Consider the following 16,435-nt stretch of genomic DNA (forward strand, 5'->3'; position numbering starts at 1 on the left):
TGGGTCAGCGGTGCATTAATCACCAACTACGGTGACCACTGAAACTGGCACCAGCCCCTTCAAGAAATAAAAAAGGACAACATGCTTTCTACCTTTCCTACTTGTGTAATTAAAACTTCATTAGCCAATTTACTATTTAAACACATATTTATTAGCGTACACTCGTACTTTACGTTAGGACCATACGACATATACATACACTAGTCTATATTGAAGCCATAAAAGGCTGCCTTCTTTATGAAGGTGTTACTGCAATAAATGTGTCTGCAAAATGTGGAATGAGGATGTAACTCATGGCATGAAGCCATCAGATTGTGGAATTAGCGGTCATATCCAAATGTGTATGTCATGGGGTAAATGCATGCTGCCCTATGTCATCGACACCGTTCTCTGATTTATTCTAGTTTAACTAATTAGTCATTATCTTGAGTCAGGACTAAAACATGGTTAACGATTTATGTTTAACATACAAGTCATGAGTCATAGTAATTGATTAAGGGTCTGAAAACCTGCTGCGTCATGGGTCCCAAATTAAGTCACAAAACGTTCTTAGTCAAGGTCATAAAATTCGGTCAATAAAAGTGCTAAGGTATTGGTCACAAAAATAACGTCACCTTAAATTATCACGACGCAAGATCACGTGCAAGTCAAACTGCATGAAAATGTCACGTCACTATGAGGACGCCATGCGACAGGAGCGACGCATTACCACCAATCCCACCCTTACCGGAGCACTGGAAAGAACGAGCCCAGAGGAAACGAAATATGCACTGTGCGGTACGAGCCCTGGCGTTACTAGCACAAGCAGAAGGGGCGCGCGTTATACCGTATCCAGCAGCAATGTTCAGGCTTTCGCTTTTCTCCAATACACTCTCAGAAGTATTCCCTAGGTTTTTGTCCGTACCTTGCTTGACTAATGATCGAAGAGTCGCTAGATGAAATCAGTGCTGAAAGGTGGATTTTTACTTAAAGCTAAAATATGCGTAAACCTAAGTTGGCTGAGAAAACCTCAGACGTCACCAATAGAAGTGCTACCTGTGGTGTCCGGTATCGGGACGGAGGGAACGAACAAGCGCAGACCGCAGCTCAGGGTAGACTGTTTATTCACTACAGAGAGTGTGAGCTCGACAGAAGAGAGAGAGAGAAAAGTGCTGATGATGATAGCGCTGGTGTATGGAAGGGAAACCGAAACTTGTGCTGAATACAACACTACCTCCAAATGCTTCCTTACCAAGCATCTTCTTGTAACGTTGGTTTCTTAACGAAACAGCGAAATGGGTTCTTTGGCGCAATCGTCAGATGGGTGTTCGGTACAGCATACTAACCTTTTTTACAGCGGCATGAACACCCCACGGCAGTTAATTCAGTAATGTATTATTTTTTAGTTTCCATCATACGTTATAAAGCATAAATACAATACGCGGACACTGGAAGGCATGAGCATTTTACTCTCGGCGGAGGCTGGAAGCTTTCCTTTGAGCTAGCGAACCATCTCTCACTTCATTTCTGCCATCAACAGGAAATGTCGTGGCCCTCGCGTCACTACATCCTCTTGGTCACTTTAACCTCAGACAGTTAGCGGATAGGGCGGCTTCCACCGAACACGCCCTGCTAACACTGGCTGTCCTTGTTGATATGAAAGCCAAACACTTCTGCTTTAATAGCGAAGGCTAATGATGAAATGCTTAAAAATCATCCTTTATTCATCTAGATCGGTATTTGCCATGTGAACGTAGCACTTATTGCATGCTTTTTGATGAAAGTATCTGTTATAGTAAATGCTATGTAGTGAATTCGAGCTTTAGCTATCACAACAACGGCCCTACTGAATTGGCATCATTCGTTTGCTCGTAGAGCTTCCTGGCATTTGCGCTTACTGCAGCATTCAGGAATTGGAATTACCCCGACAAAGATAGAACTGTTGCATTTCACCATCTCATTCGAAAAGCTCAGTAAAATATGACAACGGTCGCAAATAGGCAAAGAATCCACCTAGGTTGCAAATGTGGGCCTGCTGGATTCTCTACCCCCCCCCCCCCCCCAAAAAAAAAAAAATCTGCATTTCGATCGAATCGCACAGCCAGGTTCACTGTGTAGCCCCGTGAACAGTGACCATCATAGGTAGCACAAAATGTGGGGCCCCAGTATGTCCGATGTAGGCAAGTGGGGTTGGGGCAACCATCAGAAAACCTGTATCGGTCCCCGATGGGGCAAAAGTGGGAAGCCCCATTTGGGCTTGCCCCTGTTCATCCTGCATGGGTCCCATACCGGCGTTTCTCGGGCTAATGCGCAGAGCACATTCCTGCATCCAAACCACAAGGGTCCCTTGTCGGATATTTGGGGGAAGTCCAGCCTAAATGTGGGCTCTTAATGGGAAAGCCCTCATAGATCCGAAATGAGGCAAATCTTTGTGGGACCAACATCGGCCTTAGTGGGGCAAAAAAACAGACATACCCACATGCTGCCCCAATCGGCTCTTTATAGGTTACTTGAGGGCAGGTGAAATATGAAAGAGAGCTCAATTTGGGCAAGCCCTCGTGAAGCCCGAATGAGGCAGCCTTAGCTAAACCTCTTTAGGTCCCACAGAGACTGTAATGGGACTGGAAGGCGGGCGTGCCCGCATGGTTCCAAAATCGGTCCCTGGTGGGGACCTAGAAGGCACGTGCAACAGCAAGTGGGCTTTAGGTTCAAAAACCACACCCAGCCCAATTTGGGCTGCCCACACAAAACCGCTGTAGGTCCCATATCGGCCGTAATGGGGCTAGGAGGCGTGCGTGCAATTTTGTAATAATTCTTTCCAACCTTTATTTGTGTTAGTAGTGGCCCTAAATTACTATTATAGATGATTTGTATAGTTGTTGCCATGTTTACTCGGTTAGAAATATTAGGTGGTTCTTGTTTTCGCGCTCATGGAAATTGCGCTAAAATATTAAACCAACTGATTGCTAACTACTGCTCCTTATGTGGTTGCTGTGGACAGCCTGCAACTGTTAGCACAATATTACTGCTCAGAACACACATCTCCATAGCCTGAACACGATGTACATGAAGTCATTTGGGCTAGATTAATGTTATGAATTATTGTAAAATTAATATCGTGGCTGTTTAGAAAGTGCAAACATGTATAAAATTATGTTTTAATTATGTGCAGCCCGGCAAGGGCTGCCTACATCGGTCCCTAGTAGGGCCCACGGGGCTTTGTGGACAGCCCCCTACCGACCTACGTTGGCCCCTCTTGCAGCACCCACATTGAGCCCACCGGGGCTGTCCTGCATTGCCTACATCGGACCCACCGGGGCCCACCCTTCATAGCCCACTTCGTGCTACCTGGGATAGCTGGTAACTTCCTCAAAAACAAAAGGTATTTGTCCATCTCAGTACAGTAATCAGAACTCACCTCTTAAATGAAGGCACTAACTAAACCCTGGCTCTCAATGCTTAGAATCTGGGAAGCGGTTTACTCCAGCGGCGGTCAGATCTGTGACGCAGCTAAGTGCGTTAGAACTTCAGGCACAGGGTAGGCACCACTGCAACCCGAACCTGGCAACATTTAGTTTTAGAACCTTGTTCGCGGAGTGTAGTCTGAATGTACTGTTGAGGAATTTTGAGCGTAATAAATGGGACGTCATGAGGCTTTCTAAAGTTAGGAGGATTACTGAACTACACTCAGTACCAATGAGCTGATTATGTTTTGGTGGGGTAGCAGAGACGAGAACTAGATGGTGGAATATTAAGCACATAGCTGGCAACATATATGACTTTAACAGTGTCAATGAGAGGTTGGTCGATGTTGTAAAGAGGCTTAATAAGAGATACAATGTAAAGTTGGTATAGATCGGCGGCTATTATGACCCCCGCGACCATTATGCTGCCCATGATGGCCAGGAAGAGTAACGATAAACAGGTATTGGACAAATTTCTCTCATGACGTGATCGGCAGTGAGATAAGGAACTGGAAATGAATTGGAGACTTCTATTCTTATGTAAGCAAACATCATATTGGAGACAAGCCATGGGGGGGGGGGGGGGCTACGATATAGGCTGAATATTGCAGGGATTATACTAGCAGAGGACACAGTAAGTAATTGTTTATGGGTCATGGAAACTTGCTTCCGATATAGCAGAGCAAGAAATATCATATAAGAGTTTAAATGTAGAAACTAAAAACTGTGTGCTCAACCTGCTTTTTGTATGGGTGGAGGTCATTGGTGCGGCACAACTTACTGAAGTTAGCATAGAAAACCAGAAGTGATATCTCTCTAATCCAGAATGATGACATCAATAAATTTTCGGCTCGGCCTAATTGGTTAATAAATTTCTACGGAACAGAAGAACGCAAACAGTAGACAATCCACAGAGAAGGCGTGGCGCTAACTAACAACAGCACGTGCGGTGATGGACAGCTTGGCTGCCAAATCAGGCACGAAACTACTCAGGTTCCACGCTCCATTGGAGTGGTGTATTCTATCCCACTTTCCTGCGGGAAGACTTACGTCAGGCACACTGGTTATTGTATTTAAGAGCGACACAGGGAGCATGCGCTAAATTTTAAGAAGAAAAATGACAGCGGTATTTATCTCGTGTCCTATATTCTTGCTTGCCAATGTGCACTGTCATTGATAAGACTTCGTTTTTTCGGTTGGCACTTGAACCTTTTCGTAAAAATGAAAGAACTGAAAATTCTATTATCGACACTTGTACCTCTTGTACGAAGCCGAATATGCTTGCACAAGGGGGGCCTCATGTCAATATATGCGTTGTTGCCATGAATAATAAAGCAGTTGCTGGTTACCGGCTTCCCTCTCCGTCTTCTCTGTGGACTGTGTACTGTTCGCGCTCAACAGTTTCGTACAAAATAGAATGAAAAACTTAGTGTCAAATCAAAGAGCAGTGACTTCGTACATATAGTAACGGAGCGCTTAGAAGCAGGCGGTAGGACACTGTTCATTCGTACAAGTAAATGATCTAAGGAGGCGACAGAGCGGATTGTGAGACGTCGATAATGAAAACCTTCAATCCGGCGTATAATGCAGGAGTAGAAGGTCTAGCGTGGTTATTACTTAAATACAAGGTAACTAAGAAAAGAAGGTTTAATATTGTCACGTAGTGGGGACAAGGCCGTACAAAGCAAAAGAAAACACCGGCGTGATGGTACTGAAATAACTCTTTGTTAGGTTGGCGTGCGCCCACAAAGGAACTAAGCAACTTGGCGGCAGAATTAGCAACAAACGTGCTCGTCGATCGTCGAGCTAAGACTGCCCGTCGCACTCGCCCACGCTCAATTTAAAGGCTGCTGGGAGCAATCTATATAACGTCGCAAACTACTACTAGCACAACCTGGAACATTGCAGAAACATACGCGAGTGATCGGAATCATCGAGACAGATCTCGGTGTTACGCGACATTGAAACTGATAAAGGTGCGTCTTGCGACATAAAACATTAACAAACAAAGAATACAGAACTGATAGGCGATCCATAATCAGAGTGATAAGGCCGCATGCCGGCGGCTACCAAAAGGAGGACAACAAATATAGTTTTGTAGGTCTTGTGGCATTACTCTCCCCTTAAAAAAACATCGCCCCGATGTTCCAAAATAAACAAAGTAACTTATATAGAAACATTAAAAATGTTTAAACATCACGGATTCTTCAACGCGTGCAATAAGCCTTTAGACGAACAACATGTACGATTTCTGGGCGCAAGCGTCGCCGTTGTGATGCTGTCGTACCGTTGGGAATGACTTCAAAGTCGAGTTGTCCGACGCGGCGAATGATGTTGTATGGCCCAAAGTATCGACGCAGTAGCTTTTCACTTAGTCCACGCGGCGAATTGGAGTCCAAACCCTCACTCGGTCTCTTGGTTTGTACTCTGTGTGGCGTCGTCATACTTGTACAGTCGGGTGTCGGTGCGCTGTTGGCCTTTAATACGCAACCGGGCGAATCGTCGGTCTTCATCTGCACGCTGCAGGTAGGCGGCGACGTCAAAGTTGTCCTCGTTAGTTACATGTGGCAGCATTGCGTCGAGGATCGTCGTGTGCTCCCTGCCGTACGCAAGCTTGAACGAGGTCGCTCTGGTCGTCTCCTGGACTGCCGTGTTATACGCGAAGATCACGTACGGCAAGATGGCGTCCCAGAACCTGTGTTCAGCGTCGACGTACATGGCGATCATGTACGCGATCATTTTGTTCAGGTGCTCCGTAAGGCCATTGGTCTAGGGATGGTAAGAAGTTATTTGTCGATAGCTTGTATGACTGTATTCCAAGATAGCTTGCGTCAACTCTGCCGTAAACGGCCTTTCCCTGTCTGTGATGAGCACTTCCGGGGCGCCGTGTCGAAAGAGAATTGTTCCAGAAAAAATTTGCCGATTTCTGCAACGGTATCATCGGGTAGAGCTTTTGCTGCTGAGTAGCGGGTAAGGTAATCAGTGGCCACGATGATCCACTCGTTACCGATAGACGAAGATGGAAAGGGGCCGAAGAGATCCATCCCAATTTATTTAAATGGCAGGGTTGGAGGCGGAATCGGGCTTAGTACTCCACCTGGTCCGACCGGTAGCGTCTTGTGCCTTTGGCACTCACGACACGTCTTCACGTAGTGGGCAACATCGGCAGGCAGTCGCGGCTAGTAGTGCTTCTGGATTCGATGCAACGTGCGGGCAAGTCCGGATGGCCTGCTGTGTACTCATCGTGCAACGCTAGCAGAATTTCCTGCTGAAGGGTTTTAGGCACGACAAGAAGCTGCGCGGTCCTGTTGGGTGCGAAGTTCTTAACGAGGAGGCCATTGCTTAACATAAACGATGTTAAATATTGCCTGAATACGCCAGGAGGGGAGGTGGTCTTTCCTTCTAAGTAATCGGCTACCGCTTTCAGCTCAGTGTCTCATCGCTGTTGTTCTGCAAAACTGCTGGCGCTTACCAGTCTCACAAAGGCGTCTTCGTCGCCTTCTTTCGCCGGCGCATCACCGGGGGCTCGTGACAAGCAGTCTGCATCGAAGTGTTTGCGGCCTGACTTGTAGACGAAGGTGATGTCGCATTTTTGAAGACTTAGGCTCCAGAAGGTAAGGCGGCTGGAGGGGTCAGGAAACGTTTGCCAATTTGCCAGCCAGCAGAGCGCGTGGTGCTCGCTTACCACCTTCAATGGTCGGCCGTATAAGCACGGGTGGAACTTTGAAGGGACCCAGGTTATCGTAAGGCACTCCTTTTCGGTGGTAGAGTAAATGGCTTCGGCTTTCGAAAGGAACCTGCTAGTGTAAGCTATTACTTTGTCCTCTCCGGCATTCTTCTGAATGAGAAAGGCGCCTACGCCCAGACTGGTCACGTCGGCATGCATGCCAATCTCGGCGTTCTTATCAAAGTCGCCAAGCCAAGAGGGGAGTGTAGACGGCGCTTACGTTCCTCGAAGGCTTCCGCTTGCGGTGCTTCCCATGGCAATGGCACGTCTTCCTTTCTAATCTGCGTCAAAGTTTCGGCGAGGCACGAAAAGTTGTTGACGAATCGTCGGTAATATGCGCACAGTGCGAGGAATCGGCACACAGCTCTCTTGCCACCGGGCTGTAGAAACTGTGCGATGGCAGCTGTTCTTCCGTGGTTCGGGGCGAACTCCCTCCTTGCTTATGATATGAACAAGAAACATCATCTCTTCGTAGGCGAAGTGAGAGCTTGATTGTGTCAAGTACTGTTCGAAGCCTTCTAAGATGGTCTTCAAAGTTTGACGAGAACACAACGACGTCGTCCATATATACTAAACAAATCTGCCACTTTAAGCCGGCCAGGGCAGTGCCCATTACCCATTAAAACGTGGCCATCGAACGTATCCAAACGCTTAGTTGTATTTCAGTCACAAGTGAGCTCGCAGTACTAGTGCAAGTGTATCTGGTTGAAGGATCCGACTTGTAGCGTTGCGTCGTTTACAACCTCGACATAAACGAAGATCAAACCACCCTTCAACGTGAGCTGTGGTGACCAACGCACCGGGTCATATAGGCCCGACACAAAGGAAAGGGGCGTTCCTGCATGATCACCTTGGATGGCCCTCCGACATTCCCAGCCTGTCTTTCTACTACGGCTGCATATTAAGGCCGCGACCGTGTAAAACGAGTATGGTTTACTGTTACAACTGTGTCCGGGCAGGGCACATGCGCAAATAGTGCCCTTTTGCTACTGCCGATGAAGGTGCGTCTTCAGAAAACGTTACGTACCGATGTGGCCTCTGCAAATCGGACGACCACGAAATAACATCTCCAAGTTGACCGACAAAGCAAAAGGCAACGCGGAAGGCTCGTTTTCAGAATGCTAAGCGTTGACCAATAGAAAATATGACACCAGTGAAGACATCCAATCGCTTTGCAGCTCTCCAGTGGGATGATGACGAGTGGCCAGAGCTTCCTGAGCCCGCTTCGAATGCACCTCCAGCTAAGACAAAGTCTAACGCTACGGTGCTCAAGAAACGCCGTTGACAACAGCCAATACAACAGCGTACTGATCTACCAGACGACGTTATGGTTGTATAAGATGAGCAAATCAATCGTCTGTTAGCAGAGGTCTCTAAGCTCCGACAACACCGCGAAATGCTTGCTCGACGTCGGCGAGCTGCAGAAGTAACCGCAAAATCTAGTAATTGCCAAACACCGCCGCCTTCATCCCGCGCAACAGGGCCATTTGCTGCCTCTTCCCAGTGTACCACAACGCCCAATGATAACTCTGCAACATCGCTTCTCCGCTATATGGTCAACCAGTTATCCAATCTGACATCTGTGATACTGCGGCGCTTGGACTAGCACACGAAAATAGCGAAATCCGGTCATCCTGGTGTACAACATTGGAACTGTAGAGGCATTTCCACGAAGGTGGCTGAGTTCAAGACCCGACTGCGATTTAACAAGCTTCGGGTGTGGGTTATGTTACTTCAGGAAACGAACGCCTTGCCATCAATTCCGGGCTTTAACGGCTACGTGTCTCCCTCAATGATCGACCGTCGCGTGCAGACTGCTTCTCCCCCGGGAAAGGCGGTGGTATATGTTGAAACGCGTACTCCTCATGTGCGCCTTTCTCTCGAAAACTGGTGCACATCATACCAAGAGGTACGGCAGTTGCTGCCAAATTCCTGAAAGGAACCGTTGTTCATGTTTCATATTACGTTCGACCAGCTGGAGGCGCCTCTTTCTGTATTAATCTTGGTTGTTATTAAGTGTTCGTCGGCAATACCCCGGGTGTCCAATTATAGTCGGAGGCGACTTTAACGCCCCTCACCCGGATTGGGGGTATCTGACTGCAAGCCCTCGTAGTAGGCTCGTGCGGGAGTCCTTAACTGATGCTCTGTTTGTTCTGCTTGATCACCCTGGGACAGCAACACGGCCTGTGCGTCACACACTTAGTGCTGCCTATGCTCCAGACTGGACATGGTGGTTGGGCGCGGGAACTCCATCATGGCACATGGAGCCAGACTGCTGGGGAAGTGATCACCACCCTATCATCATCGATCTCCATCCCTCTCGTCTCCTCCCTTTGCGCCGCGAATGTTCTGTGATCAACTGAGATGTCTCGACTGTATGTTTTCAGATTCGCCGTCACGCCTTGTTGACCGTATACAAAGAGCACTAAACAGCGCTACGACCACTACCTGGATTGATGTAGGTCGACCGGCACCAGATCTCGGCCTGCTTAACTTGGGGGAGCCCGCCGTAGAGCTGAGCTGGCCGCTACGCGAGACCTTACTTCGGGGCAGGCACGTACACGAGTGAATTATCTTACTGCGAAGGCTCGGAGGTATGAACGCGATCTCTCGCGACGCCAGTGGCATGCATGGTGTGAACAATTTTCTGATAAATCATCGAACGCCTCACTCTGGCGAACGTTTTGTGCAATGGAATACGGTCGTCGTTCTACTGACGCAGCAGCAACAGCATGCTTTGCCGCTAATCTGTCGCCGGGCGATTTCGCAAATGAAGCTGCTCGAACATTTTTCCAAAATACAATATACTGCCTCCTTCACCTGCAAATCTTAATTTGGCAGGTATCCCTGCAGACGCATGGAAACTACCATCTGCTGCCGACGCAGATGAAATTAAGAGCACCTTTTTGATGTCTCAGCTGCTGGCTGCAATTGACGATGCGAAACGGAAAACAGCGCCTGACCTAGACAAAATTCAGTATGAGGTTTAGAAGAACCTTAGTACTGCTGCACTTCCTCAACTACTAGACACCTTAAACAAAGTGTGGCTTGATGGTGTCGTACCCGAGAGCTGGAAATCCTCTGTCGTAATCCCTGTTTTCATACCTGAGAAGCCTCCATCAGACCTCGACAACTATACGGCCAATCTCCTTTACATCAACGCTTTCCAAGCTCGCAGAGAAAATGCTAGCTACACGACTTTCTTGGTGAATTGAACAGCACGGTTTTTATCACCCTGCTCAAATTGAATTTCGTCCATACATAGGTACAGAGGACGGATTGGCTGTCTTGGCATCAGCAGTTCTATCATTTACCCGCAGCCGCAATGTACGTACCATATTAGCAATGGACGTTGAAAAGGCATAGGACAATATCAGTAATACTGCAATCCTGAATGTCATTGACATGCTTCATCTCCCTCCGATAGTACGCACTTTTGTCGCATCATTTTTTAAAGGAAGAAAATTTGCAATACGCCTCAGTAGTGACACTTGGTTCATTCGTTTCACTACGTGGCATGCCCCAAGGATCAGTATTGTCTCCGACGTTGTTGAAGATTACTTTCATCCGATTGGTGTGGCGCTTACATGATATCCCTGAAATTACGTTTATGGAATACGCAGATAATATTACGGTATGCAGCACTCACCATGATCTTCTTACTCAAGAGGCCGCCCTTCAGTCAGCATTAGGCGTAACCTCTGATTACGCATCCTCCATTGGCCTTCAACTTTCTTTGTAAAACTTCATACACGTCAGTCGCCAACCGCTGGGGACGCCGTAAACTTACCTCACATCCAATTCGTCTTTCTCTATCAGGTACCCCAAAACAAGAAAGTTCGAGTCTGAAAATTCTAGGCTTAACTATTCACCAATCAGGATCAGCGACTGCTTGGCTCTCACAGGCAAAAAAGCAAGCACTACAAACTATAAGTTTAATAAGAAGAATTGCACCTAAAACGGGTGGCGCTGGCTCGTCTGTTGCACGCCAGTTTGTGAGGGCGGTTCTGCAGCCACGTATTGTTTGCCAGGCCCAGTTCCAGCATCTTACAAGAGCACAATGGGATCGCCTTGAAGCCGTAAATCGAGAAGCTTTGAGGACCATAACATGCCTTCAACAACTCACACCGGTCGTAGCGTTACAGGAGAATGGACAGCTCAGCACCATCGGTGAACTGGTGCAGCAGCGCCGTGATGCTTGCAGACTCAAGGCCACTTTGTCACAGTCCACGCAAGCACTGAGGGCGTATGCAACGTCACACATTGTTCTTCAGCCATCTGCGCCCAGTTCTCCCTCCCTGGAAATTTATACAGTTTGGAGACAACAAGCGAACTGATATCCGCAGACCAGCGTCTGCCAACTCGGCATCGTTGCTTCGCCAGAAAGTTGAAGAGCAGGATACACACCTGCCTCAAGATTCTATAGCAGTGTACGTGGATGGAAGCCTGCAAGGCTGTGAAGCCAAAACGGCAATCTACTGTCCACGGAGACCTAGCCTGAATCAGACCACTACGTTTTAGCTTTTGGAACCACTTACATCTTTCTGCGCTCACCTTGTGGCACTATGGAGGCACTCTGCTCCGTGGCTTCCATAACCATTCTCCCTACAGTCCACTTTGTCATCCGCACTGACGCCCTTCAAGCAGTACGTCTGTTCCGACGTGTCAGCCGCTGCCCTAAAATTTGCCAAGACATCCACCAGCTTGCGGCGCGCATCCCACAGTCAATACGCATTGAGTGGATACCACGGGATCTGCTGCGTTCCCAAAGTCAAGCTGATTTAGCAACCCGCCTCGTGAACCAAGACGCAACAATCCCACGGCCCCCCGAAGTGGACAACGCTACCCTCCTTTTGTCAAGAAAGGAGCACCTCCGGCGCCGCACGCGTGCACTTATCCCTCCGTGCTCGAAATCCCTTTCCCGCGGTCTCACCCGTGCAGAGGAGGTTGCGCTTAGGAGAATCCGGGTCGGTGTTGCCCTTACACCAGCTGTCACTATGACATAGTCATACTTCTAACACTGATATCCCCGCCCAAGGTGCACGATCTGTAAAAACGAAGATGTTGAGGCCGACATCCACCACTTGCTGTGGGACTGCCCAGCTATCAAACTAACACGAATCCGGCATCTGAGCATAGCTGACCTTTCAGCAACCAATCCTGCCTCATACGTCACTTGGACGCAAGGACCTCATCATCGCTCACTTCTGGAATTCATAAAATCAGCCAACCGTTTTCCATTCATTTAATCATTTATTCACACTTCATTTCATACCCTACTGATGCCCTGAGGCAATGAATATTGATTAAAAAAATGGCATAGCCTTGAATTCTGAGAGGCCGTCTGGTGTTACCAACGCCGTCTTCTCGCAGTCTCTCTCATCGAGCTCAGTTTACCAGTACCCGCTCTTCAAGTATATCGATTAGAAGTCCTTAGCACTACAGAGCCGGCCCATTGTGTCGTCGATGCGGGGAAGCGGGTAGACATCATTCTTAGTTATGCTATTCAAGCGGCGGTAATCGACCCAGAAGCGAAGTGTGCCGTCTTTTGTCTTCACCAAAATGACTGGTGCCGCCCAGAGGCTATTGGACGCCTGGATCACGTCATCACGCAGCATTTCCTCAACATGATCGCGTATGGCCTGGCGTTCTCGTGGCGATACACGGTAGGCGCTTTGACGTAGCGGTCGAGTGTTTTCGTGCGTGATGATGCGATGGTTTGCTAACGGAGTCTGCCGTTCATTTGACGCTGAAGTAAAGTACTCGCTGTAGTTTTCAAGAAGAGTGCAAATCCGGTCTTGTCTCTCTATTAGGAGCGCTGGATTAATGTCGAAATTGGGCTGCTTGGCTCGGTTGGGTGCATAGTTTTCAAGTGGGCTAGGGAGGGCGACGACTTTTCATGTGTCAATCCTCTAGCTCGTCAAAGAAAGGAATCATCAAGGCCTGGTTTAGGTGCCGGTATTGGTCGGTAAAGTTCTTGAAGAGCACATGAGCTTGTCCATGACGGAAATGAGCGATGCCTCTTGCGACGCCAAGTCCTCTATCCAGTAATAACTGAGTATTTCCTTCGACAACCCCTTCCTTGATTTCGACTTCTTTTGTAACCACAGCGACGATGACGCTAGATCGGGGCATTACGTTCAATTGTTCGTCAAGGACGTTGAGAGCGACGTGATTCGTCCAAGCTTTCTTAGCAAGTATGGCTTTGTCGGTCGAGCTTGACGATTTGGGATCGGAGGTTGATGATTGCTCGATGTTCGTTCAGAAAATTCATGCTCAGAGTCACGTCGCGGGAACAGTGCTGTAGGACGACGAAGCTAGTAGGGTAGGTACGTTCATTTACTGTAACCTTTGCGGTACATCGCTCCGACAGCGTAATAAGGTTATCGCAAGCTCTGCGGATTAGCGGGCCGTCCCATGTGGTAGCCAATTTCTTGAGCTGGGCGGCGAAAGATCCACTGATGACAGAGTAGTCGGCTTCGGTGTCCACTAGGGTGGTCACCGTGCATCCGATGACAGCAACCTAAAGATCGCTTGTTAGCGTCCTCGTATTGCACGTTGGCTTTGCTGTTCGATCTCTGCTTCGTCTCGTGTTGAGGTCGTGGCTGGGGCACACCTTCGTCACGTCACTGGTCGGTGACGTCAAAATGAAGTCTGGCCGTGATCTCCTCAACGTTGTCGTCCTGTGGACCGGGGATGTAATGGCTGCGTCGTCATGACTCGTCGTTCGCAATGGAGGAACTACGTGTTTTCGTGTTGAAGCAACCTCCCCTCGAAAGGTTGCTTTGATCCGTTTTCGCTGCGCGGGCGTAAGGACCTTCCGCACACACTGTCATCATAGTTACGGCCTGGCGAACTGGATGTCTATGAAGCCATCATCCGTCCTCTGCATGAGCTGGTACTTGGCACTGCCAAAGTTCCTCTTTCCGTTCCCATGCACAGAATCCTTGCGGCCCATCCTAACTACTTGTATGCCGCCAAATAGCCAAAGCACGCCACCAACAGGGTTGCACACTAGAAAAAGTCGCGCAGCATTTCGGTTGATGTCCTAGTTCCACGTCTCATATAGAATACGAGCGATAGCCAAGTTCTAGGCTAGCTTGCGACTGGGATTCGATCCAACTACATGTATACTTCCCATGTATACTACCCAGTTTTCGCGAAGATTGCTCCCAACACCACGTGAGGCGTTCAGCGTAGGTGGAATACGCGAAACCAGGCAGCGAACACAATTCCAGCTGAAACATCTTAAACACATACTGAGAACCTTAATCGAGAATATTTCACGCACGGCCGCATTCCGCTTTCCCATTTTCACATAAACAGCCACAAGTATCTCTGCCAGCTAGTTTTCCACATCAAAGATAAAAATGGTGGTTAGCCTCTTACTCACGTGCAACCATGTGCAGACGTCCGGCCATCAACTTGCTGCAAGCTGAATAGGCGATGGCTGCGAACGGGTGGTCGGGATGGCCTTGGAACCTCTCATCAATTCCGAATGACCCACGGGCCATGAAATCCAAGGAGAGTTGCTCGAACTTCTTCAGCATGTTCACTTCAACGCCTGATACGGCGTGCTCTTCCAGGATGTCAAGCAGGATTTTCACATCCTCTTCCAACAGCGGCATCAACTGTTTTCAGCAACAATGAAGAAGCATGAATGTTAGATAAGATCTGACCATTTTCGGGCATTTAGATATAGACAGTGCACTTGGCAGGGGTCTTCCCTCTTCACAGTCACACATTTCTATGTCCTAAACATCTGTCAAGTGTGAAATTGTGTTGTGTCTTATAGTTGAAATTTTTCAATGATAATAGCCTGGAATGGCAGAAAATACTTTATCTGGCCTCTTAAAATCTCTGCTCACTTTCACTAAGGCGCCTACTCGCCATGGTAGCACTGTTATTACGATATTCGATTGCTTACTCAAAAGGAGAACGTTCGATTCCTATTGCATTGGCCGCGTTTTGATGGAGATGGAATGGAAGACCCACGCGAGCTGCGTGATGTCAGTGGAGGTGTATTACCCCAAGTGTATGAAATTTTAGAATCAGTGGACTTCTGCGCCCATCATAGCTGTAGTCGCGTTAGGACATGAAACACATTAATCTACTCTAAATCATTATTCATGGAAGCGCTGAGAACTATTTCTAAACTAATTTTTCTGAAGAGAGCATAGCCTACTCTGCACTCAGAAAAAAATAACGAGACTATCTACGCAATAACTATGCCCAGATTTACGGTTTCACGGATTGAAGTAGCCTGCGTCCTTTTGAACATGTTCCTTGCAGTCGTATTACGCAACCGGGGCTGAGCCCGATGACAAGGGAAGCAAGGAAAAAAAATAAAAGTATGCTTTGTCAATGCTCTCATGCATCAGATACACTTTGAGCAACACAGATTGCTCCTGAAAAGCGAACGCTGTATTTTAACAGTAAACTTGATACGGTGAAAACATGTTTTAGATCGCAGCGCGAAGCTATATAGTATTTATGGACACCAGGCCTGCATTAGGTGCTAGAAGCTTAGTTACATGTCACAGTGAATTAAGCTACTATTAGCGATGACTAAAATCAAAATGCATAAAAAGCAGCTCTGTTTCTCTCTTTGCGAGTAGTCGCAGGCACAATCTTACCAGCTTCAATTTCGCTGCACTGAAGGCGGAAGCCATTGCGTTCCGGATGCTTTTCCAGCGCGAACCATCGACGTGGATGATTGACTGTCCAACTTTCGGGTGTAGCTTGTCCAGCATCAACGTCAGCTAATGAGAGAAGACTTCATGTGGTATAAAATTGAACTCACATTCCCTTATCTCAGTTAACAAAATGATTTCGAGAAGGTACCTAAATCTTCTTGCTCTTAATGTTGAGCCCTACGTTTTGGAGAGTCAGTAGCTGTTCGTGTGAAAGCGGGCTTTGGTACAACAAAATTTTATCAGCGCCAATTTCCCCCTCGATTTGATAAGACCCTCATACATCTGCATATGAGCGTTTCTGATCACGGTTAAAAAAAATATTAGTACCAGGGATGGACACCAGAAATACGTTGGCACCTGTTGGCACGTGCAAAAACATGATATCTTATGCTAAAAACTCGCTGAAAATCAAAATAGGGTTGTTTCAAATATAATGCCATTAATTTTTAATTCTTCAGCAACAATCGAATTCATTTGCAGCTTCAACATGTCATGTACTTCTACAGGGGTTCAAAATTAAATCTATTGTTTGCCAAAAAGTGACCAAGTAAAATAAAACGTACATCTTC

The 16,435-nt window shown here is 47.6% G+C and overlaps 1 protein-coding gene across 1 annotated transcript in view; it reads right to left on the reverse strand.

The window, feature by feature from the left end:
- The window catches only part of LOC146209785 (thromboxane-A synthase-like), a 130,562-nt gene that overhangs the window by 87,305 nt on the left and 26,822 nt on the right, over window positions 1-16,435 (reverse strand). Inside the window, exons 5-6 of the mRNA XM_084581142.1 lie at window positions 15,807-15,932; window positions 14,564-14,801 (exon numbers count right to left, since the gene is read on the reverse strand). Coding sequence (XP_084437268.1) covers window positions 14,564-14,801; window positions 15,807-15,932 — 364 coding nt within the window. The remainder of the gene's footprint in view (window positions 1-14,563; window positions 14,802-15,806; window positions 15,933-16,435) is intronic.

This window comes from Amblyomma maculatum, chromosome 1 (genome assembly GCF_055883805.1).
Source record: "Amblyomma maculatum isolate TAMU_Amacu chromosome 1, ASM5588380v1, whole genome shotgun sequence".
Lineage (NCBI taxonomy): Eukaryota > Metazoa > Arthropoda > Arachnida > Ixodida > Ixodidae > Amblyomma > Amblyomma maculatum.